General features: G+C 33.1%; 3 protein-coding genes across 8 annotated transcripts; 1 reads left to right on the top strand and 2 right to left on the bottom strand.

Moving 5' to 3' along the window:
- Positions 1 to 1,077: 1,077 nt before the first annotated feature.
- On the bottom strand, positions 1,078 to 7,161 carry LOC140052088 (phenazine biosynthesis-like domain-containing protein). Of its 2 annotated transcripts, none has more exons than XM_072097484.1 (9): positions 6,997 to 7,161; positions 6,476 to 6,575; positions 6,178 to 6,276; positions 5,173 to 5,282; positions 4,862 to 4,891; positions 4,274 to 4,365; positions 3,491 to 3,684; positions 3,332 to 3,394; positions 1,078 to 2,924 (listed from the first exon to the last, which is right to left on the bottom strand). In XM_072097484.1, exons 1-9 carry the CDS (start codon positions 7,111 to 7,113, stop codon positions 2,806 to 2,808), a joined length of 924 nt encoding a protein of 307 aa, XP_071953585.1. In that variant the 5' UTR covers positions 7,114 to 7,161; the 3' UTR covers positions 1,078 to 2,805. The 2 variants fall into 2 exon arrangements, with proteins under 2 accessions (XP_071953585.1, XP_071953586.1); XM_072097485.1 differs by lacking the exon at positions 4,274 to 4,365 and adding an exon at positions 4,447 to 4,535 and having other exon boundaries at positions 1,081 to 2,924.
- Positions 7,162 to 9,615: 2,454 nt separating this feature from the next.
- On the top strand, positions 9,616 to 17,947 carry LOC140052374 (uncharacterized). Its single transcript, XM_072097957.1, has 6 exons — positions 9,616 to 9,708; positions 12,814 to 12,897; positions 13,768 to 14,061; positions 14,519 to 14,806; positions 15,222 to 15,494; positions 16,015 to 17,947. Exons 2-6 carry the CDS (start codon positions 12,846 to 12,848, stop codon positions 16,104 to 16,106), a joined length of 999 nt encoding a protein of 332 aa, XP_071954058.1. The 5' UTR covers positions 9,616 to 9,708; positions 12,814 to 12,845; the 3' UTR covers positions 16,107 to 17,947.
- Positions 17,948 to 18,868: 921 nt separating this feature from the next.
- Positions 18,869 to 27,764, bottom strand: LOC140052372 (N-alpha-acetyltransferase 35, NatC auxiliary subunit-like). 5 transcript variants are annotated; one of them, XM_072097952.1, is made up of 16 exons: positions 27,672 to 27,764; positions 26,270 to 26,338; positions 25,874 to 25,973; positions 25,601 to 25,787; positions 25,012 to 25,179; positions 24,306 to 24,416; positions 23,941 to 23,991; positions 23,735 to 23,818; positions 23,393 to 23,522; positions 22,848 to 23,026; positions 22,004 to 22,240; positions 21,451 to 21,549; positions 21,036 to 21,202; positions 20,733 to 20,937; positions 20,115 to 20,378; positions 18,869 to 19,823 (listed from the first exon to the last, which is right to left on the bottom strand). In XM_072097952.1, the coding sequence occupies exons 2-16, from the start codon at positions 26,313 to 26,315 to the stop codon at positions 19,689 to 19,691; spliced, it is 2,163 nt and encodes a 720-aa protein (XP_071954053.1). In that variant the 5' UTR covers positions 26,316 to 26,338; positions 27,672 to 27,764; the 3' UTR covers positions 18,869 to 19,688. The 5 variants fall into 5 exon arrangements, with proteins under 5 accessions (XP_071954053.1, XP_071954052.1, XP_071954054.1 ...); XM_072097951.1 differs by having other exon boundaries at positions 27,668 to 27,737; XM_072097953.1 differs by lacking the exon at positions 27,672 to 27,764 and adding an exon at positions 27,271 to 27,308.
- Positions 27,765 to 27,800: the final 36 nt, after the last annotated feature.

The following is a 27,800-nucleotide window of genomic DNA, read 5'->3' as shown; positions in this document are numbered from 1 at the left end:
AAATAGATTCGATTCTTAAGATTCGAGACTTAATTTATAAGTTTAGTAACTTCATTCGTCCACAAGTATAAATTTATGAATATTATGAATATATCAACGTTTTCTAGTTTTAGACCTTGGTACAATCAACTATCACCTGGAATTTATTGTCGAAATTTAACGACCGTCCACAATATTTGCATTTAATTTCAATTTTAGTTTCTTTTATTTCGGAAATTTCATTCATATCAACAAACGTACAGACAGAAAAAGAAAATTCGCTAAGCTTAAATATATACGATACTTCTCCATCTACAATACATTTTTGAGTTATGAAGCATATATGTTTGCAAACACAACTATTCAACATACGTTGCATGAAATCATAGATAGATTTTCGTATATACTTATTAAAGGAAGGGATACCACGTTCAACATCATACTGGCACTAAGCCTACTTCTTCTAGAGACATTCAGTATACGGCGCAGAGCATTATTGTATTGTATAAGAGATCTAATAGTTTTCATACGATAGTCACACCAAAGGGCAGCACAATATATATTAATAATAATAATAAACAGTATTTATATAGCGCCTAATGGATCACTGACCCCTCTAGGTGCTTTACATAGGACCTTAACTAATGGTAATAAACTATCGCCCGCCGGACACCATTCCAGTATTTCTTAGTCGAGGTTTCGGGGATGGAGACAATCAATAATAATACAATAAGACCTAAAGAAGCAACATTAACATTAAATGTATACTATTAACAGGCATAGCAGAAATTCTAAAACCTGCCTCCGCCCCCTCCTTCCGATTCTAATAATTTGACAGCCGTACAGGTGTATTTTTGGCAGGGTTGTTTTCCCGCCGCCTGTGCGCCACATGCACTGCTGTATTTTTAGAAATATTTCATCTCGAATTGATATGTAATAAGAAAAACAATTTATTTTAATGTCTGGGATCCCATCCGCTAGTTAACCTATAATTGAGGTAATTATTCTGGTATCGTAAATTGCTATCACTGAATTTACTGTTCCAGTTATTGTTAGTAAAAGAAAAGAAAACACACAATACCACTTAACGCAACGTAGCAATGTAGCAGAACAGCGTATTGCCACGTGTTTTTACAAACTAACACGAGATTCGCCGCGTGCAGACAATATAAAATCAATTGTAGAAATGTAATTTTTAATTTCAGTTATTATTTTTAATATCAATCGTAGATACTTAGCCAAATGTCTATTATTTCAATAAACAAGTAATGCTAACTTCATCTAAATCGTATATTAGGATTTGTAGCCTAATCGTCTTTGTTATTAAACAGCGCCATAAAGATGTAGATATTAAGAAATACAAAAATGCTAATGACTTATGAGATATGGTTGCCAGTAGTAATATATTTTAGAAATACTTTATATCAATCTAATCCACCTGGATAGGTCGTGAAACGTCGCTGTTTATTAAACAAGACAAGTAAATCCAGTTGATTAGATTGATATCTTTCTAAAATTAATACTAGTCTGGATGAATAATAAAAAACAAAAAATAAATTTCTAAAAAGAAGAAAATTTGTACTTTTAAGATGTAATTGTTACATCTTATCAGCCTATCTTATGGTATCTATATAATAATGAGGTTCAATACTGCTTTTTTAATCACTTTTTAACATAATTTTTTCCATTGTACGTTCTAATTAATCTTATCTTTAAAATACCATACCACGAAATATAAACATTACATAATAAAATCAAAATCACTATCTTATGTTGGTATTTTCCACAAAAAAATTAATTAAATCTAAAGCTACCAAACTGGATTAGTGAATATTCTAGAACTAAATTTAGATAAATCCACTATCTGAACTTTATATTTGAGAACTTATTTATTTATTTTTTAATCATATGAGTGCATTTATCAGAATTAAGCAAACTTAAATTATCAAGAACAACTCATAAGTCCATACAAAGAAAACTAGTCTTTAGATACATGGATATTTCCATACAGTGATTAAAAAAGTGATACTAACTATGTTATAATACCATAAGCATGGTAATATCTCGATATTATAATATCTATGATATAAATAATTCATTATTGGTAAAAATGTTGTTGATATACAAAACATAAGTTAATAAAAGTGGTTATTTATCAAACAGGAAAGAAAAGCAACAGGAAAATGTAGAGAAACATTAATCACCACATTCACAGACATGGCCTTAGTACACACTGCTGTTTTGCATTGAGAATTAGACTAAAGCTCTGACTACACTATGAAACTAGTTTGACAATAAAATGGTATGTGCTCCAATATGATAATGATATGATGTCATCGTGTCCATTATTATAGGCACATCACATACAGTGTGATAGTGCAGACTGGGCTTATTATACCAGATTTGATGCACTAAATCAAATACTGTGATATCTCTACCTCTGAACGCTGTTGAACCATCTCCCAGGTTGAACTGTGAGCGACTATGTAAACTCAGATATAGAAAATTGTAAATAGTGTATATAGCCCCCTTTAGTATTTTAGGTAGTAGTAAGTTTTGTAGCAATTAGCTCTACTTATTAGGAAAATAAGACACACAAAGCAGATGGCAGTGCACATGTTACATTTTTAAAGATTTTGGAAAACTAAAACAATGACAAAAGTTGTAAAAGTATATACTGTACAGTAACGTTACTGTGTTGTCTTTACAAATAAATTATCACAATTTGAATATGAAAATATCGGTTTTAAAAAATGTAGTTTTCATCTATTTTCTATGATAATTTCGATATTTAGTGGCAGTGTATGTCCACGACTTAGACGCTCTTTAACATTTGTTGAGATTAATTTTTCCTTCAACAACAATGCTTGCTTTTCCTGCTAAATCTACTCGAGTCTCTTTGACAGTCAACCGAACATTGCCTCCCCTTGCTGAACATTGTCTGGCTGTAAGAAAAAAAAAACAAGAGTAATAATATAAAACTATTTGTGATTTTAATTTGGACGATAATAAACTTTACATTTAATTTTTTTTTTACATAAACTATACAATTATTTTTGACAAGGCTGCCCTCTCTTTTACAATGAAACAACTCCTTTGAGTTTTAAAGAACATTTCAGTTGGCTGTTGGTTTTAAATGGCTATGGTAGATTCATGCTAAGTTTACGCTATGCCATATAGAATGATTCCAGATAATGGCCCGAAAAACTGGCCTAGGGCTTGTCAATGAGAACTGAGCAATTTCTCACAGACTGGTGGACATTTGGAGCTTATTTCTCTGTTGGTGTTCTTTTGAAAAAATGAGCTATAGTGCCATTTAATGCCATTAATCATAATTAAATGTATCAAATACCATAAAGACTGGTCTTGTTCAGTTGACGTGACCAATAACTGGCAAGTACTGTGTGCGCAGCTCCTAAATATATAAATGGTAAACAATATTAATTAATCAAAAGTTAATGTAAATTGTAAATAATTAAATAAAATTGTATACTTGCAAATGTAAACTTACCAGTTACTGGGTCTTCAGGTATTCCATTCCAGGGTGCAAAGTAACGCGAAATAAAATCAAATTGTTGATCATTGTCATCTGTAGCACCATTTTCATGGCTTCCTTTCAAAGTAATTATGACACCTTTAACAGGGCCATTAGGTTGCGCTTTCATCATGGCGGTTGTGTCAGGTTTTAAGTTCTCAAGGTCATTTCTGTTATAAATAATTAAAATTGTATGATAATAATTACATTACAATTAATACATTATTTACATATTGAAGAGCATTTACATATAGAATTAAATGGCAAACAAATAAACAACATTAACACATGCTGCTTTCCAACATAAGAGCATGTTTGCATTATTATGACATAAAAGAGCATTTCCATAATATTTGGAACAGTTTGCATGTCTACTATGTCGACATTTTTATGATTTAAAACGCTGACTGCTAAATTTGAGAACGTATTCAGTGACATATTACCGAGTAGACATATAAATAACGTCATAAAGCTGTTTATCACAATCATGGCGGAGAATGATCTTGCGATGACTTTTTTTAGTGGTTATTTTAAATATATTATTTTAATAATACAAGTTAGGTCCTATAACAGCCTTCATTCAGGGTATTTAGAATCTAGGCTAGGCATAAGCTACCAAAACTACGCCTATACAGTACATAGTCTGGCCTGGTCAATACACTTGCGTACCATCCGCCATTACATCATATGTTCAGTGCGTGTCAACATGACTGTCCACTTCAATATTTATATTTTTTTGGAAAACCAAATTAAGCTGACCTTGATAATGTATCTGGCAACCTTATAACAAGATCTCCAAATTGTAAAGTTGCAAATTGAAGGTCCTGTGGTATAATCTCACCAATACTCAACTAATAATTAAAAAACATGATTTAATTCAGTGAAAACAAAAGCAAAGAGGTACAGTGTACAAATAACCTAGTTAAGGATACCTTGTGTATGAATCCTGTAACCGGATCAAAAGTTTGCCAGTTTTTTCTGAATATTCAACCTCTTTTATTAGTAAATCATCAACAACAATCTGAAGTTGTTTCAAAAGATAAAAGTCATTTATGCAGGACTTTTAAGTAAAATAATAAAATACTAATATCACAACTTAAAAGTTGTGATATTAGTTTTTGTATAGCTCATTCAAACGAGAAAACTAAGTAAAAGATTAATTGAGGCATCAAACGCTCTCCAATTTTAAAATAATTTTATCTAGATTCAAAAGACATTCTTTTTTGTTGTTTTAATTAATTAAAGACAAAAAAAATATGTGAACAAATATAGTATTTAATGCAATAGTACAATATATAGTATAATATGTTATTTGTTAAAAATAATAATTCATTGTTAAAAACAAACCTTTATTAATTCTTTTACAGTAGATTCCTCCTATAAAATGTAAAAAATAGTACAACGAAATTAATTATATGTTATGCAGAATGATTTATGCAAAACCATCGTCCCATACCTTATCTACGGAAGCCCATTTTGGGAAAAATTTATTTATATTTTAAGCGATTGCCACTTGTTTGTCTGTTGATCATGTAAGGGTTCAATGGAGTAGTTATTTAATATCATAATTAATTATAAATTGTTAATATTTCCACAAAGTTATTAAAACCAGAGGATATCATTAATTAAAAAGAAGATAATTAATTAGCACAACAAACCTGTGGAACTGTTGGGTACATGGGAAAGTCCATTACTAAATCCTCATGACATGTTTTTACCATCAGTTGGCCACTTCTGGTGTGGAAGGTTAACTGTTCATTAACGTTACCTGTAAAATAAAAAAATAATAAATATAAAACAATAAATCTTAATTCTTTGTGATAAAATTGTTTTAAAATATACTGTAAGCTGCTTATAATGAAATGTAAGGCAGTCTGGATAGTGTATGTATTCTATAAACAAGAACCTGCATATCGCCGAATAAACCAGTTACCCGGTATTTAAAAATAGACTGGCAGCATTTCTACGTTAAAATTACCCAAAATGCAATGTGATAAGGTAGTCATATTTTCAAGACACTACAACTGTCAATCAAACAACTATTACCGTTATAATCAGTTAAATGCCGTTCTGACCCACAATCGCCATTACAGTAAACCTTAAAATTTGTCTGTTTCTGCTGCCATGAATTATTTAATGAGGGGGAGGGGATATGTGAGGCATAACAAATTACAGAATCATACTGCAATGTAAAGAGGTTTATATTTTATTTGGCAGTTGAGTCAGAAAGTGTTTAAACCTTGCAGTATAGTATGATTGATTAATTGAAATATACTGGGTATTGGCTAACCTCTTCAGTCAATCAAAGACTGGTCTCCCAGAGAGCCCAGTTATGATCAGTGGCTGTGATGTACTAATACACCGGGGTAACCCCCTACTCGTCTCGAAAGATGTACTAGGTTCTTTAAAGTGCACACGAGCTAGATGTGTACACTGGACCTACGGTTTATAGTCCTTATCCGAGAAGACTTGTTCTACCACCAGAACCATGGAGTGAGTGAGCCTCGAACCCCTGCCGATGTTATGGCTAAGTAATTACGGTTCCACTGTCTTAACCACTCGGCCACTCACTCACTACTGATTGTTAGGTAAACAACAAACAACATAAAAGGCTTCATGCGATCTGTTTTGATAATGATTATGTTCTTTATGTAAAAACTTACATTTCTTTTCAAATATTACTGCAGATGTTGCCATAGTAGCATGTCCACATAGATTTACTTCATTGGTAGGTGTAAACCATCGTAGATTGAAATTAGAACCTGAGATCAATTTGTTAAATTAATTAAATAATTGTCCCTGAATTTATATATTAAAGTTAAGTTACAATTACATAAACACATTTTTATGTTTCACGGAATGGAAGCACCATTTCATTCCTTATATAATTGTCCATATTATTTAACAAATGATTCATTCTGTAAGACGGAAAACATAGCTCTAATAAAAATTCAGTCAAACCTGTTTGAAAATTATCAGCTTGATTAACTGGAGATACAAATGCTGTTTCTGATTGTTTCATTTCTTGTGCAATCTGAAGCATTTGAACATCACTCAAAATCTAGTGTTCAAAGTTAATAAAAACACATAAATGTTATTTCAGTTTCTGAATAGCCTAGGCCTAGGGCTAACTAGCCCCTAATTAGTAAGTCCTAGTACTAGCTAGGCAAGTTAAAGAGACTATACTAGGCCTAGGCCTAATAGCCTAGTATAAAAATATTATGGAACAGGACATATTTTCAACGCATACTCAAGCGGTGTGCATGTATCGCGAGCAAAATTAAACGCTAGAAGTAGAGGCCCAATGCCACTGGGGCTGGACAGGGTCAGCCGTTATAGTAAGTAGTAAGTACTAAAGTAGGATTACGTAGTAGCCTACCTAGCCTAGCCTACTCTAGCTAGCTATCCTAGGCCTGCCTAGGCCTAGTAGGCCTACTAGCTAGGCTAGTACGGGCCTTCATAATGGCCGAATACAAAGTTACCTCATTTTGTAACAAGCATACTGCTGCAGGATTTCCTTGAAACTGTTTTGCTGCGAAGGCATCTACTAAAAATATTGGAAGAGAAATATTGGCGCTTGTTGAAACCACTGCCATCATAATCGACGACGAGACTAGATAGAGGCCTACACACACACGTACCTCTATAAGCCAGTTTGGGGGAATTCCCTTCCTCGTGTCCACGTGACCACCGTTTATTAAATTGTTGAAACGGATATACCGGACAGGGATCCAGTCAAGTCGCCCCATCGCAAAGTCGCCCCATACAAAGTCGCCCCTTACACAGTCGCCCCATCGCAAAGTCGCCCCAAAACAAAGTCGCCCCGGCACAGTCGCCCCATCGCAAAGTCGCCCCATTACAAAGTCGCCCCATCGCAAAGTCGCCCCATCGCAAAGTCGCCCCAACGCAAAGTCGCCCCATTGCAAAGTCGCCCCAAAACGTTAAAAAATAGTTTACAAGTGCGTAAAATGTTGCAATGATACACAAAATAACACAGAACGTGTAGGCATAGGGGAAGCCCCGCCATGTAGTCTCAGGTCACACGATCGGCACGCACCCCCATCAGAGAGGAAGCCCCCGACTAATCACTCCGCGGTCGCACTAACGTGCTAGCTCACCATGAGAGGGAAACCCCTGTAATTACTCCGCCGTTGCCGTTGTCGCGCTCTACAACGCACCATCTGAAGATGGGGAAACCCCGCCGGAGTTTTTATCGGTTTTAATCATATTGGGTGCGTTTGATATCGATTGCGTTGTTACTTTGGTCGCGCTAAATGTCGTATACATTATAATGTTTATCCTATTATATACATAATTTGTGTTTAAATTTTTATTTTACAGGTTTTAATGGAGTGATGTGCTTTTTAAAAATCATTTAAAAAATAGTCCCTAAAAAGATTATCCCTGATTTATAGTTTCGAAAATGTTAATTTAATATGATTTTAAAATTAGTTACCACAGCCACAATTACGAATCTTTCTTCAACCTACGCGTGGATACCAGCTAATTTTTTAGGATAATATAATAAATGTATAAATGTGTAGTAGGCCTTCGTATAGATTTACAGTAGTTAAAACAATAACAGTGTTGTAAGACAATAAGTGTTATAGGCTACTTATTGATCATTTTGCATTTATTGACAAGTTATGTGTCTTAATTTTATAATGACTTTTCAAAATGAAGAAAAAAAAGGGGATTTCATCGCCGATGTGATTGTTTTACATGCAGGTATTAGTAAAATTAAAACGCGACATTTTGACCATGGAAAAACCATCGTACAGTATCGTGTGCGTGTTTTTTAAAAAGGGGAATCCCCGACGGTCAGCAGAAAGACGTAGCAGCTGTGAGGAAACAGATACCAGAAGGCGCAGCTCCGATTGGATTCAGAGAATGTTTCAGATGGCGAGTCGCCTTTTATTCAACAGCACAATGATCATTTTACTGAAGAAATTCTTTTCAATCCTTTTGGTTATAGAACATTCTAATTATAATGCCTAATAAATATCCTCTCATATCGGGTGTTTATTTAATTTTAAATTAAACAAGACAGTGAAGAGGCACGGAATAATACGTACACGGACGTACGACAAATACACACACGCACGTTATCATTTACGACATATAGTGGTGATATGATGCAATTTTATAATGGATATAATGATGGGATTGCCTTTCCAGGAGTCTTACAATCAATGTTCACTGTAATACTATGTATATAATAGTAAACTGAATGTTTATAAATAAATTGTTTTACGTAATTTGTTGCATATAAAATGAAAGACACAGACGTAGCCTACGTTTCCTATAAAATATTTCACATTTAAATAAGTACGTATGTACTGTTAAATGACATTATGCTGGATAATACTATATCTTAAACTATGTTTACAAATTGTCATTTTTTAAGCCACACATCTTTCTCATAATACTGACCTGTAAAATAAAATAAAAAATCAATTATTAATATAGGCCTAATAATAATAATAAATATTCATCGACCAAAGTAAAAATAATCTAGATCGTATAACATCATTTTATCGCGACCGATTTCGAACGCGACTGATATCATCGTAAAACTCCGGCGGGGTTTCCCCATCTTCAGATGGTGCGTTGTAGAGTGCGACAAAGGCAACGGCGGAGTAATTACGGGGGTTTCCCTCTCATGGTAAGCTAGCACGTTAGTGCGACCGCGGAGTGCGACCGCGGAGTGATTAGTCGGGGCTTCCTCTCTGATATGGGGGTGCGTGCCGATCGTGTGACCACCTGAGACTACATGGCGGGGCTTCCCCTTTTATGCCTACACGTTCTGTGTTATTTTGTGTATCATTGCAACATTTTACGCACTTGTAAACTATATTTTAACGTTTTGGGGCGACTTTGCGATAGGGCGACTTTGTGATGGGGCGACTTTGCGATGGAGCGACTTTGCGTTGGGGCGACTTTGCGATGGGGCGACTTTGCGATAGGGCGACTATGTCGGGGCGACTTTGTTTTGGGGCGACTTTGCGATGGGGCGACTGTGTAAGGGGCGACTTTGTATGGGGCGACTTTGCGATGGGGCGACTTGACTAGCATCCGGACATACGTCACTTTAACAAGCCACACACAGAGAGTACGACAAACACAACAAGAACAAACACATACTGAGTCACACCTAACTTAAAATACATACAGAAAATCGTCTTGTTTTATTTGTAAGTATATTTCATTGTTAGGCCTAACCTAGCTAGTAAGTATTTAGGCCTAGTAAGCCCCCTCTCTCTCAATAGACTATAGGCCTAGGCCTAGTTAGGCTAGGTAGGCGGTTCATTTATAGCCTCCTAGCCTAGCCTAGGCGCGCGTAGCCTACTACTAGGCCTAGGCCTAGGCCTAGGCTAGTACTAGCCTAGGCGGGATAGGTAGGCCTAGGCCTACTACTACTAGGCCTAGTAGTACTAGCTACACAGTGAGTAATTCAGCCAGGATGTGACTTAACTAGGCCTATTACTAACTCTACTAATGTTAGACAAGGTTGAACATTGCTGTCCAAGTAATAAGTGTTAGCCTGCTTAATACAGTAGGCCTGCCTAGTACTTTCAGAATTTTCTTGAAATATGTCGTATTCGATTGGGAACTTTCGTTGTCAACGTAAAGATTCGTTGAGTACTTTTTGTATTCGAATTGTAAATTTGTGCTCAACAGAAAGTCATTCGAATAGAAAACGTTGACAACGAAAGCTTTTTCGTTAAGAACAATCTCAACGCACAAAATACTCCGTTAAAGAAGTTATCAACAGAAAAACTGTACTCAACGGTGAAACTGAAAGTCTAAATCGAATACGACAATTGTGATTGGTGAATGTGAACAAAGTGTTTCAAAATTTTCAAAAAGTTTTCGTCACTTAGGTTGTTTACTCGACTATGGTAATTTTACTGAATAGATTTTATTGTGAATACTTTATAGTGAGCTTGTTTTAAGTATAATTTATAGTCCCTAGTATTATCAATATTTTAAAAAATATCATTTTTGTATTACTGTATTATCTTTGACAATCTATAATTAAATTGATCATGATTTATAACCATAGTCAATTTACTTTCTATACTATGGATTAAAGACCCCTTCCCTGCAATTTTGGACCTTTTTTGGAAAATAATACATATATATCACTTTAAAAACATTAAACCATGTCATTCCTTGTCTTAAATGTACGTTTTATGGTAAATTATGATAAAAAGTGAGAAACAATGCACTACCTAAGTTAAGTAGCTCGCGGCGATCGACCTCTCGTGGACGGTCTTAGGCCTAGCCTGGCTAGGCTTAGTTTTGTAGGCCTAGCTGGTAAACATCGGTAATGTGCGAACATCGTACGCTAGCTATATACCTAGCCTGACGTTGTATAGTTGCTGCATTAATTGTCTTTCTATTTTTGCCAGACTCCGTTGATACAAATTGGGGAAAACCCGGTATTTTCGCTGAAAAGTTAGGAGTCTTCTATTTGTTTTGGCCTCACGATCGATCGAAAAGTGGGCGAATTACAGGTGAAAAACAAAAATATCAATCCGCGCGCAATGCATTTTGGGATTTATAGCGGGCCGCTATAATTATTAAAATCGACTTATTTTTCACATTTTTAACCGTTTAAAGACGAAAAAAGTTATCGCAATAGGACCATATAGTATTATTTTTACATTAAATATAGTTTGTGATCTTAAATTAGATCTAAAAAACGTAGGGAATGGGGCTTTAAGTATTCACAATTATTGTGAGGAGTAATGCGCTGGTTTCTGGATCAAAAATCGCACGACTAAAATTAAAATATTTTTATAGATTCTGTAAGTAAATGCGATGTTATCATTGCTTGACTGTATAATTTTTAGTTGTATTTTATGCACACTACCATCGGAGGGTCTTCCTTGGCTTTTGCACACACGATTTTCTCTCTGTTATGGTCTTAGATTTAGAAACACCCATCAATAGAGGGGTGACATTAAAAAAATATTATACAAATTTTTTTTCGGTATTTAGATTATTTTGTTTTCGGTTTGTTTTCAGTTTGTTTTCGGTTGTTTTTGGTTGTTTATGGTTGTTTATAGTTGTTTTTGGTTGTTTTCGGTTAATTTCGGTTGTTTTTGGTAATAAGACTGACCGTTTACATTTTTGTACTTATTATTATTATTTATTCAGGCAACAGATACTTATACTATTATTTTAGAAAACAATGCACATAATAAAACCTACAGGATTTACAGTCATAGTAAAAATGCATTTACACTACAGTACACAGGAATGCAAGAATACAGAATACAAATACCAGTGGTAAAAATTTGAATGAATGAAAGCTCTATACTACAAACAGATCAACTAGCTTATGGGAATAAAAGGCTGTTTTGATCAAGAATGCCAATAACACTTGATTGTTTAGCTTATCTATATAGCTTCCTATTTTAATTTGATGCTTATATAACTTACAGTATGCTAACCTGTAAAAATAAAAATAAATAATTTCGCAGTAATAACTTAAAAGTATCATTGATCATTCATTCAAGTAAATTGTGCATGATTTAAAAACATTATTATTACAGTGATTATGAATCTAAATAATGAATATTTGTATACAGTTGAACTCATCTATACAGTATCCTTTCAAGCCCATATGTCTATTATCTCTCCCTGTTGTCATCTATATGAATTTATGTAAGGGCAAAATTTGGTAAATCGCGCGTTATTTCTAGAATGTTTACTCGATGGTATCATTGTGTCTATTTATTCGTTTCTGTAAACGACAATGTACTAAAGTCCTGTGGTACGTACATTTGAAATCGCCAGTTTTTTTACGCTGAAATTACTGTACATTCGCGAACCATCTAGTTACAATAATGTTTGTTGTGATAGATAGTATTTATTTTACTATTAATTTGTTGGACCATACTCTTCATTATCAGCACCTAGTAGTAAGTATGTGAACTGATAACAATAACATTCAGTTTTTCTATATTTTTTTTTTTTTAAATTTACTTTCAGTCCTAGTATTCTTGCTTGACAATCACCACGCGTTCCGTCTTTTCTTTCATTTTTCTGGTGTGCATCTGCAAATCTTATAGCTTCAATGTGAACTTATCTTATTCCTTTTGTTTTTTCTATTTCTGTTTGGCAAATCTTGTTAAAAACATGCTTCAGGAGAACACTGGGTATGACTATTTGAAAAAAAAAATCCAGACATAGGACTACAGCCTTTGAATACATTATACTATGCTACTTTAAATTGATATAATTGATACAATTTTGTAAAATAATTATACTGTTTTATACTTATTTAGAAATTATCGATAATCTAATTTCGATCTATGAAATGATTTGGGTACTAGCTCTTATGCTAATTGTGGCAGAAGGCACACATGCAGGTAAGATTTATTTATTATGTACAAAAAAAAACGATTTGTGTTAATGGCCAGGTGCGGGCAAAAAATGATTATCGATCTATAGTTTCCCCTATGTTTCATAATTTTTGGGATTTTATTTGTGTTACACCAGCTTGTTGAAAATAAGCACTTTCTTATCATCAGTCAGTCAGATAGTTGAAATTACATCACAGTAAAATCTCTATTCTTTTGTACACAAATGTTGTAAATAAAGAGGTATTTTTAAAAAAAACTATGAAAAACGGTGTGGTAAAAAATGTTATCAGATGACTAAATATAGGTAATATAACTTGAATTTTACATTCTAGTATTTTGATTCAACTTCAGAGTTTTATTTTCATGCTATAGCAAAAATTATCCACCGTATATCCACCCTCTTTTTTTCACCTTCTAGGGAGTCACTAAACATGTTATTACATTAGTTTAAACTACCTACAGTAACTTAAGTCTTCCTGGTTTTTAAAGCAGCAATTTTGCCAAATTTTGTATTTGACCATTTTAAGGGAAATTAATGTTTTTTCGTCTTGATTTCTATTACAAATATTTGATTTATATACAATAAACCAGATATTATATTTAAAATCCATGCCTGTACCTGAGCTTTAAAGAAAAGCAGCTCTTTTTCATTTATATTTTTGACATTCAATTTCAAATGGAAGCGGTAGGTTTTGTGTTGATGACCAAAATCAAAATGATTAATTGAATAACTATTTATCTTGCAATGTACAATGAGAATTTCATAAACTTTATTTGTTTTTAAAATTTAAATTTATTCATGTTATTTTTTTGTCATGTTTTTAATTTGAATGTACTGATTCAATCCAAAATCAAATTAAAACTTTTTTTTGTCAGTTTGCGTTATAAATCAAGACAATGCAATAGAGAGACCCGGAATTGACGTATTTCTGGATTGCAGTTGTACAAATGTAGAAGCAACAACGTATAATATTAGTTGGTGTCTAGAGTCTACATGTGCAACTCCACTTGAAAATGGTGGAGACTATGGTTTAACTGTTGACCGTAGTGATCCTTCAGCGGTAGTTAGTTCATTGCAGATATTATCCGCACAAGTGGATGATACTTCAACTTATTATTGCCAGGGAAATGGAGTCATTGTTGCTCAGACTGACCTTACCGTTAAAGATGGTAATTTTCTTTTTTTGTCAATAATATCAAATGGGTTCAAATCCTGGGTGCAAATCCAGTCAGAAAAAAACAAAAACAAACTTTTAAGAATTATGTTATGTTGTTAACATGTAGAGCATCTTGTGATCATGTCTTGTGAATGGTATTGCCACTTTTGAAAAAGATAGTAAATGAAAGACATTGTTAGTCTTGCATCAAATTCTTATGTAGAATGAGTATCAGAAATTTACCATTATGTGCCAGTTTTGAATTTTAATCTAAAGTGCTCTGAAAGCAAAATCAGCCAGACATTGTGGCTTAAATACTTTGTGTCCGATCCCCACCTAGTCATATCTGGCTACGGCCCTGCTTACCATTCCAGAAAAGTGGATATAGAATCTAGTGTATACAGTACAGTATATTGATGTTGTTTTTATCATTTCATCATGATTAATTTAATGTTTTGTTTTGTTAAAAGTTCCAATAGCACGGATAGTGCCAAGAGATGCAAGTATCACTAACGGACAAAACACCACTCTTACTTGTAGACTAACCAACAGTATAGATGACGTTCTTAATGAACCCGTGGTGTGGAAAAAAAATGGTGTTGTAATCGGAGAACATCTCGATGGGGATGGAAAAATGGATGTAAATCTAGCTGGTACAGAACTTACCATAATAGATGGCGATGCATCAGATGGCGGTTTATATGTTTGTGGCCAGTATAATCGTTCGCTTGAAGTTGAGAGTCAGATTGATTTACAAAGTAATGACTGATCTTTCAATTTTAATTTAAGATATTTTTTGGGATATTACTCATTTATAAATAGATTGAAGAGTAAACAATATGTAGTTTCTGCAGTAAAATAATAATAATAATTTTGACATGGAATATGATCTTTATTATTTTTATCATCATCATTATTACTATTTCATCCAGGCAATAACCGATGATACATCAACCTTTGGTCATCTCAAATTGAAAGCTCCCTAATAATTATGAAAATATGCAAATTAGAATTGATTAACAATTAGTGATATAATGTGTTAAAATACTTCTCATAGTTGTATGACTTCAAAAAGCACAATTCATACAAACTATAGATACTTCAAACCACAATTTAATGATGGTTTATTGCAAAGGCCTTTATTATACTATTTTATGTTTCTTTACTCTTTAGCACGTATAGAATTGTCATCAGATATTAAACTAAATGTTAAAGATGGCACTACGATAAGTGCGCAGATTAATTGTTCGGCAAAGGGATATCCATATGCAAGTGTTCAGTGGGGTGGATCAGTTGGTGATTTACAAGGCATAAGCTCACAAAATGCAAATTTAAGTACAGTGACATCATCTCTGGAAATTTCTAATAAGAATTTCGAAGATAAAATTACGTGTACAGCTTCTAACATCTTGGGGTCGAGTACAACAAGTTTTGAAATAAATATAGGTAAGTATATTCATTTAGTTTACATTAGTAGCCAAACTGTTTCTATTGCACACAGCATGGGTGTATTCAATATTTGTAAATCTGGCTTCTGATCGAACAATGGTAAAACCATAGAGGTACTACTACACCAGTGATGCAATAAAATCAATAATCAGCATTCCACTATGGAGAGAGACCATAAATTTATTATTATGATTTATGATTCTGATATAGCAGACTGTGACACCTGAAGGCTCTAGCATATTGTAAAGGTACAGTACAAAAGCGATCTAGTAAACACACAACCGATTCTTGTGTAGTATCACATCTAGAGACAACCTGCATCAATTGCATCTGATGCCGAGGCCCATACCATTGCATATAAATACTAATATTAACTTCAACTAACCTTCTTCATAATTTCTCACTATACTACAGTGTATACGTGTATACGATTTTTTTCCTGGATGAAGATTAATACCATCCAATCATATTAATGGTTAATTGTTATTAAAACTCTTTTGTATTTGTTTCTTTTTAGATTCTTCTGGATGTAGCATTGAACTATCAAGATGGTCTTTTAGTGCATTTCTTATATTGTATATCTGCGTTAAGTACATCTTAAATGTGTAACTGGTGTGATTGCAGACTCATGTTTATGTGGAATTGCAATATGAAGTATTCAACTCCATATTGATATGATATTTTTAAAGAAAGCCTTGAACAAAATAGTACCACACATGCCTAACTCTAAATCCTATGTACTAATAGTACTCTTATCAACATAACCCCTAAATAATCAACATCATATTTTTTACTTGGGGTACCCGAGTCTAGTACTCTCTCATCTTCTCCTTCCATCTGGAGACTATCGAGTAAAAAGTGCGATTTATACAGTACTACTCCTCCCTTATTAGTTGTAGTATTGAGCTGGAATTTGTGGTACTTTTTGGTATAGCATTGTGCGGCATTTGGTGCATGTGGTGTTTAGTAGGGCCGGTTGAATAGCTTTTTTATTTCCTGTCATTTTGCAGTTACTAAAAAAAAAAAATTAAAGAAACATGTATACAAAATGATGCCAGTTGTAACTAAACTGTGTGGAGGTATGACATTGTTACATTTATATTCACATTTGTGTCCATTTATAACAATAAGCAAATTGTCATCAATATATACAGTGGAGCTTTCATTAATAACGTGGTAAACAATATGGGCCCCATTATGTAAAGGTTTCTATTAACTGGAAATTGAGAATTAGGCCCTCCATGGACCCATGGCGACAGGAGCTACACTTTAAGCTTAGACTAATGCATAAAAGCATATAAAACATTTTGTTTTTTTCACAGATTTTCACATTCATTTAAAATTAATAATATAGATATTGTATATATATATATATATATAATTTGTAAACATGTATTGCAATTTATACACTTATAAGAAAATATTTTAATTAAATTGGTCTAATTTTTAATATAATTTAGTATACATTTGTTGTTCAATTAGACTAATCTTGATTGCAGTGGATATCCACACATATGTGTTCATATTGTATCTGTAACATGGGGAAGTGAGATCTCGCTCTTCCCTGGTCTAACATAACAGACTTTACTGAACTTTGAAGACAGATTTAGATGCATAGCAAAACTTGATTGGCATATTCGATTTGAAAACTTTTGTAAAAAATTAAGTTTCAAGCATCTGGCATGATGTGCTTTTTGATTATTCAATTGATAAACCACTGATTGAATAAACCCAATAGGCCTAGATGTAGATATATTACAGACAAACATCATTTGATTGATCAGATTTGTGCCCTACTTTGAGGTGAATGTACTTTATACTATTAAGTAAATGTGAGAATACCGAGTGTGATTAAAAGCTACCATTATGTTACAATTATTGTATAAGCAAAGTACTGGTCTCTGTGCTGTATCTTTCTATATATGGCAATGCATACTGAAATAATTAGTATAAAGTACAATGACGTCAGAGTAGGACAAACATCTGAACAATTATTAACTTCGCTCCCTGACTCAATGCTACTTCAAGGTAAACAAACATTATAGTTGTTGTTATGATACCACTTGGTATGTTTTAATAAAGGTTTTACTTATATTGATATTCAGTCACTTTCGATAATAATTTGCCATATGATTTTCTATTTTGTAAATATACGGATCTATATAATAATGTACACAAAAAATAGTTTACTGCCAGATACAGGACAGGGACCAGTAATTTTCATAGTAAAATAATTTGAACAGTAGCTTTTAAAAGCTTGATTGCAGAGATGTGAATGCTTTCTACCAAATGTTATTTATACATCCAAAACAATAGCCTATACAGTATGATAAATAACTCATTACCAAAGACAATACAACTCTTCATCCAATTTTACATCCTTTTCATGCATGTAGTATAAAAAGAAAAAAATTTATAAGCATTTAATAAAAGATAAACTGGCAATGTTACAGTGTCTGTGCCTTCTGTCAAACGATTCTTACTACATATGCTTATGGATCACAGGGGCGGATCCAGGAGAGTGCTAATGTGTAATATTAAAGGCTATCAAAAATAGATTATTTATTCCTTATACTAGGTGACCTCTTCAGTTATGCGACAATGGCTGCGCGTGTGTGTGGGTACTAGTACACAGGGATAACCCCCCTACTCATCTAAAAAAAAAACTAGGTTTAGTGCAAATGAGCAATATATGTACACTGGACTGCAGTTTATAGTCCTTATCCGAGAAGACAGAACCATGGAGCGAGTGAGCCTCGCCCCCTTGCCCATGTTATGACTATGTACTACAGTTCCACTGTCTTAACCGCTCAGCCACTCACTCGCCACATACTGTTCTGTTATTTATTCTATTTTATTGTTTGTGTTTGTTTTTCAAAGAATTGGAATGAAGTCCATATTAATGTGCATTGTAGAATAATACTGCTTTGTAAACAGGAACTGTGTCTATACTACCCTTTGTTTATATTATATTATACTGTACAGTATTTGTTATCCGTGTCAATCACCTTTGAATGACCATGGAGTAATGAATGACTCATACAATAAAGCTTAATGTACAAATTGTTCATATAATTTACAGGATTCTGTTTTGCTCTTCATATGGTATGTCATACATACAACTTAGTTGTTTACATCCTGGTAAATAATACTTGTTGTTTAGTCAAGACATCCTTTGTATCCAATTGCACTTTGAACTTGTTAAGCCACAGGATATACATTGTAGTACATGCAGGTTCAAACTAAGCTTTTACACACTTCAAATGTCCATTTATACTAGGATGATAAGAATCGACGATAGATAATAAACATACATTTTCCTACAGAAAAAGATAACATTTTCATCTAAAACTATTAGGATAATCATTTATGCTATCTTTGATAAAAATTATATTTCACAAGTCCAATCATGATTAGTAAGAGGAATACTATCATTCTCTTCTATACAGTAGTTCAAAGAACTTTTCTAATTTTGTTATCTTTCTAAATAAATGTATTTTTCACTTTATCGTTCGTTGTATAAAAAGGCCTTTATTCATTTTCAATAAACTTGTAATATTAACTGCAAATGATGACATTTTTCAATAAAAACCTAAACTGTCACTCTTTATGGTTGTTAATTTATTTACTTTTTAATATTTTTTATATTGAGTAAATTACAAACTGTTGGCTCACTCACTGTAAAACACTTGAACATTAACAGGATGTAAGATTACTGACAGGATGTACCAAGTATTTTAATTCCATGGTGTGCACAGTTAATTTTAATTCTGTATCTAAAATTAATTTATATGCATCATGTGATGCATACACTGATCAGTAAACTTGTAGTCAGTCAACATTCTCTGACCTAATGCTTAATAAATTCCTCGTATTCGTTTTGATTGTACTCGCTGAGCCCCTATGAGGTAAAAAAACACTCTCTATTGACATTTTAGGTAATAAAAATTTAAATAAAATGTGTTAAGATTTACTTACACTAATTAAGATTGTAAGAGGTGCTTACTGCTATTTTTGTAAATTGTTTTTACACATTTTTTCACATACTTTTTTAAAATCAGCCACGTAAAACAACATGGCCAGATTGGTTTTGTTTACAATTCATATATATTTTAATGAATTGAATCTCAAATCTCAGAACCATGTATAGTAACTTCAATTAGTTTTCTATGGTGTAGATTCATGAATAAATCATTTTAGTTTTATGATTGGATAAGTAGAATGACTGGAAAAATCAAATTCAGGTGGATTTGATGACATTTTTCCACTGGCAAGTAGTTTGACAACAACATGATTTCTCTTTGCTATTTTCCCAAGGATAATCATCTATAACAAAAATAAAAGAAACAATATAGTACTTTTTTCCCATTTTTTTTTGTATGGAAAAACAATTCTTCTAGCAAGGATACAAAAGTGTTATAATATACAAATAATGAATGTTTATGAGTGTAATGGTACAAATAATGGCATGAGGTGAATGATGAAAAGTTATATTTGAACCCACAATCGTCCAATCAAATTGCAGGAATTTATTTAGGTGTTACATAATATCAAATAATATACCATTGCATACATATTAAAGGGCTGTGGGTGGATTTACAAAAATAATCTACTTACTTCTTCTGTTGGGCTTGAGACACTTTCAAATCGTTTCCATGCCATTTGGAATTCTTGTTGAGCCATCTGGAAGAAGTTAGTAGAAGTTGGCATGTGGTGGTATTTAGACGGATTCGTCATTTCTAAAAAGTGTTCGTATTGAACAGGAGGAGGAGTCATTATGACTGTAAATGCAGATAAACGATGCTCGTAGCGGATTCGTTCTTGATCAAAATCGCAGTTTGGTTGAATAAGTTTACGAGACATCTTGAAACCAATCATAGCCTTTAAAAATGAAAACATATTTTGACATGATATAGAAACATAAAATTGTATCCAGCTATGTAAAAAAGACCAAAAAAAATCAAAAGTATAGGTATACATAATTTATTAATGAAATAAAATAATTATGTTATATAATAAAGAAAACATAGCGTTGTTTCCAAAATCTATTTTTTTTTGCTGAAATTGAGTTACTTTTACGCTTTTAGTAATAATTCAAAATATTTATTATGGTATTTATCTGATTCATTGCACATTTACAAGCAAAAAAAGAGAGAGAAAAAAGAAAGAAGATTTTGCGTCCTATAAAATTATGTTCTTTGGGGATATGAGCGATATAACAGCAACAATTGTTACCTTGTAGTAACCACAGGTCATAGCTTGGAATGCTTCTACTAACGTCATCTCACGATCGATTGGACGACTCTTTTTCCTTTTAGCTTTCTTCCGATTTATACGCGACTTCTGCGTTTGATCAGTGTGGGATTCTTTTTCTTGCAGCATGACTTCTAAGCGTCTCAGTGTTGATTCCAACCATTTGTACAGGAATTCAGACAGATACCTAATTATGAAAAATGAAAAAAAAAATAAGCATTTGCATAGAATTCTGTTCGGGTTGTAATTTTATATACAGCTTTTTTTACAGATTTGATTCCTCACCAATAGATGTAATGATATTCATGTACAGCATACAGTTCCAACTCAAACCCTAGCTGCATATACTGTATCATTGTACGTAATGTGTAGTATAATGCCCAGTTACTAAAACCGCTCACTTGACGGTCGTTACGACCAATGTTCTTCAATTCTTGGTCAAGCTGTTCAGCCTAATAATAAAAGTTTTTTACAGTCATGTGAAGTATGTCTTGTCAGGCATATTAATAAATGTGAATTGTTGACAAGATGGAAGGGGCAGACTTTATGTGAATTTAAATACGCAGGATAATTTTTTTAAACAAACTTAGACGATGATCAAATCATATTGGTCAAAAAGTGAGAAACTCAACAGTTCTTTTCAGAACTATTTATGTGATGTACCGCAAACTTTCAAACAATATAAACTTAATTGGCTTACTTCGTCCTGTAATGTGGATAGTTCCTCGAGAGCATGAGCTAGTTTTTCACGTTGACGTGCACGATTGTGACCATGAACTTGCATTAGTTGACAAATAGGCTACATGAGAGTAAAAGAGCAATAAAGCGTACAATAAAAAACAAATATAATTAGGAAATTTATTTTTGCAACAGTTACTCAACACTAAATTGAGCAAATGTTGGCAAATTGAATACTGTATTCACTTTGAAATTGTGTTTTGAATTTCTACACAATAAATTATGTACATTACAGATTAGTTTGCTTCCTATGACTGTAAGAAATTTTATATATTTATTTTATATAGTTTTATTCAGTATTCAAAGAACCTGTGTTTACATTGTATCCTGTATACTGTATAATTGTACGTAATGTGTAGTATAATGCCCAGTTACTAAAACCGCTCACTTGACGGTCATTACAGCCAATGTTCTTCAATTCTTGGTAAAGCTACTCAGCCTTATAATAAAAGTGTTTCTCAATGATTTTTTTACATTTTAAATTGAAGGCAAATTTCTAAACAATAACTACGTACCCTTACAGCTCGGTTTAAAAAAGCATCAATGTGTTCCTTAGCTTGTTGATTGCTAAATAATGGATGACGCGTTAAAAAGATGGGGAAACACATGTGTGTACGGAGATAATCTTTGATTGAATCTTGTATCAGTTCAACAGCAAACACACGTTTGTTATTGAATGGAAGGAAGATTAGCTGAAGTATTGATCGTGACAGAATACACGGACACTCTTTGCTGAAGTCAATAAAAAAATCCTTAGAGAAAAAACAAAAACATTTTGAATAATGTCCATAGACAAAGTTGATCAGGCTTTTAGCCGATTTGGTAACATTTTTGTTCAACAGAAAATCTGTTAACTGAACTAACTAAAAACACTCTTAACTAAAAATTCAATGGAAAACTATATGCAACGTGAATTCAACGTTAATTAATACTTCATATCTGTATAGAAAGTCACACATGCTTCAAAATTGTACTTAAATCTAAATAGATTGTTTAAAGATGTATTGTCCCCAAAACACATTAAAAATGAAAATGAATAAAATCTGACTTTGTACAGTAGTTTTAACAAAGTTAATCACTTCACTAGAAAAAAAAACCGGAAAAGAATGTTGTCAGTTATAAAAAGACAAAATAAACAGTTAAATTCAACCAAAAACCCATTGGTTGGCAGCCAATTTGACTGTTTTTTCTTTTGCTTTAAATTACAGATTTTTCAGGTAAATTTTTTTTTGTTTTGGTCTTATTTTTGGTCAAAGTGAATAACTATTATGTGACATTAAAATGGCATATTCGAAAACAAAAAATTTAAAACAATATTTTTTCAGGGGGACATTACATCTTTAAGCTGTGTCTACTCACCATTATAGCCTGAAAGTTTCCTTGATTTGTAACTTGGCAAACTTTCTTTAATCGTTCAATGAGTTTTATAAGATATTCTATAGCTTCTAGACGTCCCACTATCTTTGTATACCTTGGAAACGTTGGTGGCAGTAACCGCTGATTAACAAGAGGTTCAAAGCCCATTACAGTGGATATATCTGCAATATAAAGATTATAAAAACAAAAGGTTTACACTATGAGATGGTTCTCATTTCATTTTAAGCCGATTTTCCACTAGACGAATTTGTTCGCGCGAATCCAACGTTTCAAAGAGAAAACAATCGCCTACTCTCTTTCCACTACATGAACGAATAGCTGTGACATTTATGTTCCTCACATGACTGCTGAGCTTTTCGATTCGCATAAGTGCTCATGAAAGCATCATTGCTCATTTCCAGATCTCTGATCGCAATATTTTACTTCGCAAAAAATAGAAACAATTTGAACTAGTAAATTTCGCTCAATCAATTTCAATCAATGATTGTTATAATTTTTATAAATTTGTAAATTGAGTGACAAACTACCTGGATTCGATTGTTGTGTGTCCGACTCTTTCATTTGATTTGTTCCTAGATTTATGGATTGTTTGACGGTTGAAAGGAGACTAGATGATTGGTCTAAATGTTTCTTAGCTTCCTCTACACCAGCCTTTACCTGTTTATATATTAATAAAACAATAAAAATTGTGTTCAATATAAATACATCACTAGGCTTTTAATTCAGTTGCTTAAACCAATGACAATGATCACTGCAACAGGTTTAATAAACATAAAACAAAACACCAAATATATTTCCCATATCAACATGCACATTGTTTTCTTGCGTGGCTCATCTAATTCATTTGGTTGAAATGTAGTTAAACATACCTCTTTTTTGTTCAAATCTAGCAAGGTGACGTAAATCATTCTAGTAGCCTTGATCCTAGTGTAGACTGCAGTGTATTGCTCATGCTGTCAATAATAAATGATATAATAAATAGTTCTCTCTAGAAAATGCTGAAATATATATATATATATAAATAGCGTTAAAGTTAAGGTTTACATGCTTGTGCGAAAACAAAGAAAAAATGTACCTGTAATTCTTTAAGATCATCTTTCTTTTCATTTGGACGTGGTCTTGTCATCTGAAAAATTGTTACTGTTTTAGTAAAATTATAATCATCTTTTTTTCGTTTTACATTAAAAGAAACCCTTTTTAGGAACATGAGAAAATGGTCAAGACTTTGAGTAAGTTGTGATATTTTTATAACCATATATTTGTTAGTTTTAAATTTATAAAAGAATAACAACTATGGCCTTGGTGCCTGAAAAGGGACTACTATTTCAGGCACCTTAACCCATAATTTTACAATAAGTTATGAAAACAAGGAATATTTAAATCACTATGCATAATAAGAGTTTAAGAACTAAAACTACAAGTACTTGTATAAAAACTTACTTTTATCTTTTTGTTGTACTCTTCTTCAACTTCCTTCAACATGCCACAAACACGCATCTCTGTTACATTTGATGCCAATTGAAAACCATATAAAAGTGGCTGAAAGTCCTCCTAACAAAATGAAAAAAAAAGCATATTAAACTGGCTTTAAACAAATCAGACTTTGTTGTCTCAAATGGTCTCAGCGGAGTAGACCAGATGTTACTCTTCTCTATTGGTCCTCTTGTGTAAGTGCTGCCACCAAATGGCACTAATTTGTTCGTCCAGGACCAGATTGCAATAAGGTCTTAACAGCGGTCTTAGATTTAAGCCCAAGATGAAACCCTTAGCAAGGATGGTCTTAGATTTAAGACCATTGCAATAAGAAGTCTAAGCCAAGGCTGGTTTAATGACTTTCGCGAGGGGCTTAGATCTAAGCCTAAGACAAAGTCTTTATATTGCAATCCACACCAGTACACTGAAGAAAACCTCTACTCTTCTCCGAAAGATCATGTAATGGGTTCTTTAAAATTCATGAGTGTGTGTACACTGTACCACACTTCTACCACCTGAAATATAGTTGAGCAGCGCTTTGATCATAATTTTTTGGCTATAGTTTGCTGCAGTCTTGACATAACCACTTGACCACTCGTCTCGAAAACATTTTCTGGATTGTAGAAAAACAGGGATAACAACCTCATTTATTAAAAAATAAATAAAATGGTACCTCTTCATAAACAGCAGCCCTGATGACCTTATCCTTGATGATATCAACCATCTTGAGTATAGCGAGTGTGAAAGCTCTGATACAACGATCTTCAATGATATCTGCATTGTGTGTATACAGACTTGTAAATACTGTCTGTGCTAATGAATGTCCTTCAAGCCAAGTTACCTATGATAAAATAATGAGTTAAATAACTATAGTGAGACATTTAATGAATAGGTAAACTGCCTTAAAATGTGACATGTTTTGAGAAACTATTCTCATTATCAGAACAGAAAACAACGCCTAGAGTACTTATATACCAATAGGACAGATTGTATGTAAGTGAAGAAGTAATTAGCATGATAAAACAACCAGGAACATAGTTAACAAACAATCATAATGGCAAGCGTGACACATAAGTTATAGATTTGTTTGTTCAAGGCAGGTTTACTCCACGTGATGTGGAGGGCTTCCTTGACCTTAAGTTTGAAAGAGGAATCCGCAAAATCCATTAGAAAATAATGATAGTAAAACTGACAGACTGACCAAAAAGCTTAAATGCAACAACTACAGTGGAAAATAGAAATAGAAATTCAAAAAAAATTACCAAACATGCAAATGTTGTATCAATGATTGCAATCTGATCCGGCAATGAAATATCCTTTATTTTAATTTTTCCCGTTTCTATACCTTGTTCAAGATTTGATATTTCACATTTTTGATGGCAAACCATACCAGCATCCATTTTGGGGTCCATCATTTCAATTGCTGACATTGCTTCAAACAATCCAAAACTAAAAAAAAATAAAGGTGCTTAGCAAAGTTTTATTTGTCAAATGATCTGGGGATTTCACACCATTCAAGGAAAAGAAAAACAAACCTGGAATCATGAAAGAGTTCTCCTTGCTGAAGTTCTTCTGTAGCTTCAATAAAATCACTTGTGACATCTAACCAATTATACAGTGCTTGTGTTGAACATTCTTTAAAAAAAAGTTGTTCGAAAATGTAATCAATAAAATAATAGCGTATTATACTTTAAAACACTTGACAGATAATATGAAGACATTTCGGCTGCTTGATATAATAAGCTGGAGAATTCATAAGAATTGTAAAAAAACTGGATATTTTTAATTAAGAAAAAATAAAATGATGATGCTTACCTTACCTTAAGTGATGCTTATCTTAATCGGCATTTAAATTAAAAATCCCATTTTTCTAATTTTAAAACGGACATCATTAATTCAAATTTAAAGAACAGTAAATTAAGATCACTTACCTTGAGAAAATGCATTTGGTACCTCTTTTGTTTCACCTCCATCCATCTTTGTTGTATTTGCTCTTTTACCTACAGTTATTTAAATAAAGCAGTAGTCAGGGGCAGAACCAGGGGGAGCGGTGAAGAAAGATAGAGAACGAAACTAAATTACAAATGGAAAAAAAAACTTATAACCTTTTCACATCTGCATAAATTGTTACAACTTGTACAAGTTGTATTGTAACCAGGTTTGATCTCCAGACATATTTTCACACACCAAGTTTTCACACTCCCAAGATTTCACAAGGTTCGCGTATGCGCATATGCGAACCTTGTGAAATCTTGGGAGGAAAGAATAGTTGAGCGCTAGCCTATTTGATTTACTATGATTGGTTAGTTAATACCAGGGCAATACGCATGCAGCAAGAATTTGGAACATCTCAGAACAAAAACAATAAATAATTTTTGAACTGCAAGCCTGAACCAGGCCTAGCCGAGGCCACCTATCCTAGGCTAGCTAGTAGTAATTTTAATTGGTCTAGCTGGTTTACAGCCGAAACGGCCGCCGACTTAAACGGCCGCCAATTAAAACACAATTGAATGTATGAAACGTCGCGTGTGCCGTTTGTCAACAACGTGTAATCAAAACGACGTGTGGTTTAATACAATTGTTTTACTTTTTTTTCAGATTGAAATGACTTTAGACGCATGTGACTTAATAAATATTTATATAGATGTTTTTAATTATCATTATTTTTTAATTTTACATTACATTAAATATTATATTATTAAAATCGGCCGCCGACTGTTTTGCCTATTTCAACTTCATTAATTGATACAGTATTTGTTTGAATACGTTAAATAAATTCAGAATGGTGAATTATTATAATTAAAACATTATTTTCATAAAAACTTAACTAAAAAATATGTTTATTCTTTGTCATTTGATTTTATTCTTAAACATATATTGGTTGGTTTCATTTATTTGTTCCTCCATCGTGGTTTCATAGGCTTTACTGTACGTTTATAATACTGTATTGGCGTCCCATAGAAAATGTTGGCGGCCGTTTCAGTCGGCAGCCTTTTCGGTCACACACCGTCTAGCTAGCCCACCACAATAATGAGTGCCCTCTAGTTTAGGTCTAGCCTAGCTAGCAAGGGGGCCTAGGCTAGCTAAGCCTAGTAGTAGCTAGAGCCTAGCTAGGCCTAGCCTAGGCTAGGTTAGTAGAGTAGTAGCATCCGCCTAGCCTAGGCCTATAGGCTGGCCTAGGCTAGTAGTATAGTAGGCCTAGGCCCTCTAGGCTAGGAGGCCCTCTAGCTAGCTAGAGAGAGGCCTGCTTACTGCTATTCTATATAGGCTTACTACTGATTGAATGTTATAGCATAGGTCTAGGTTAATAACAAAATGTCAATACTTACTCACCACTTACTTTCACTTTCCCTGCTGGGAGGTGAGATATAACTTACAAACTGTCTTTCTGTTCTTTTTTTTAAAGAAACAAAAATAAAGAAAACCACTAGCCTAGATGCTGCCCTCTAAATATAAATAATA

Source organism: Antedon mediterranea, chromosome 6 (assembly GCF_964355755.1).
Source record: "Antedon mediterranea chromosome 6, ecAntMedi1.1, whole genome shotgun sequence".
Lineage (NCBI taxonomy): Eukaryota > Metazoa > Echinodermata > Crinoidea > Comatulida > Antedonidae > Antedon > Antedon mediterranea.
This window is presented reverse-complemented; position numbering and strand designations above follow the sequence as displayed.

Excerpts from the sequence above, each read along its gene's own strand:
- LOC140052088 (XM_072097484.1), bottom strand. The coding sequence starts at position 7,113 with ATGATGGCAGTGGTTTCAACAAGCGCCAATATTTCTCTTCCAATATTT. Across the intron at positions 4,366-4,861 it reads CTGTAAAAGAATTAATAAAG|TTGAGTATTGGTGAGATTAT; the intron begins GTTTGTTTTTAA and ends TTTAATTATTAG. Across the intron at positions 2,925-3,331 it reads GAACAAGACCAGTCTTTATG|CCAGACAATGTTCAGCAAGG; the intron begins GTATTTGATACA and ends TTTTTCTTACAG.
- LOC140052374 (XM_072097957.1), top strand. The coding sequence starts at position 12,846 with ATGATTTGGGTACTAGCTCTTATGCTAATTGTGGCAGAAGGCACACAT. Across the intron at positions 12,898-13,767 it reads GGCAGAAGGCACACATGCAG|TTTGCGTTATAAATCAAGAC; the intron begins GTAAGATTTATT and ends TTTTTTTGTCAG. Across the intron at positions 14,062-14,518 it reads TGACCTTACCGTTAAAGATG|TTCCAATAGCACGGATAGTG; the intron begins GTAATTTTCTTT and ends TTTTGTTAAAAG.
- LOC140052372 (XM_072097952.1), bottom strand. The coding sequence starts at position 26,315 with ATGGATGGAGGTGAAACAAAAGAGGTACCAAATGCATTTTCTCAAG. Across the intron at positions 25,180-25,600 it reads ATACAACATTTGCATGTTTG|GTAACTTGGCTTGAAGGACA; the intron begins GTAATTTTTTTT and ends ATTTTATCATAG. Across the intron at positions 22,241-22,847 it reads GAAACTTTCAGGCTATAATG|GATTTTTTTATTGACTTCAG; the intron begins GTGAGTAGACAC and ends TTTTTCTCTAAG.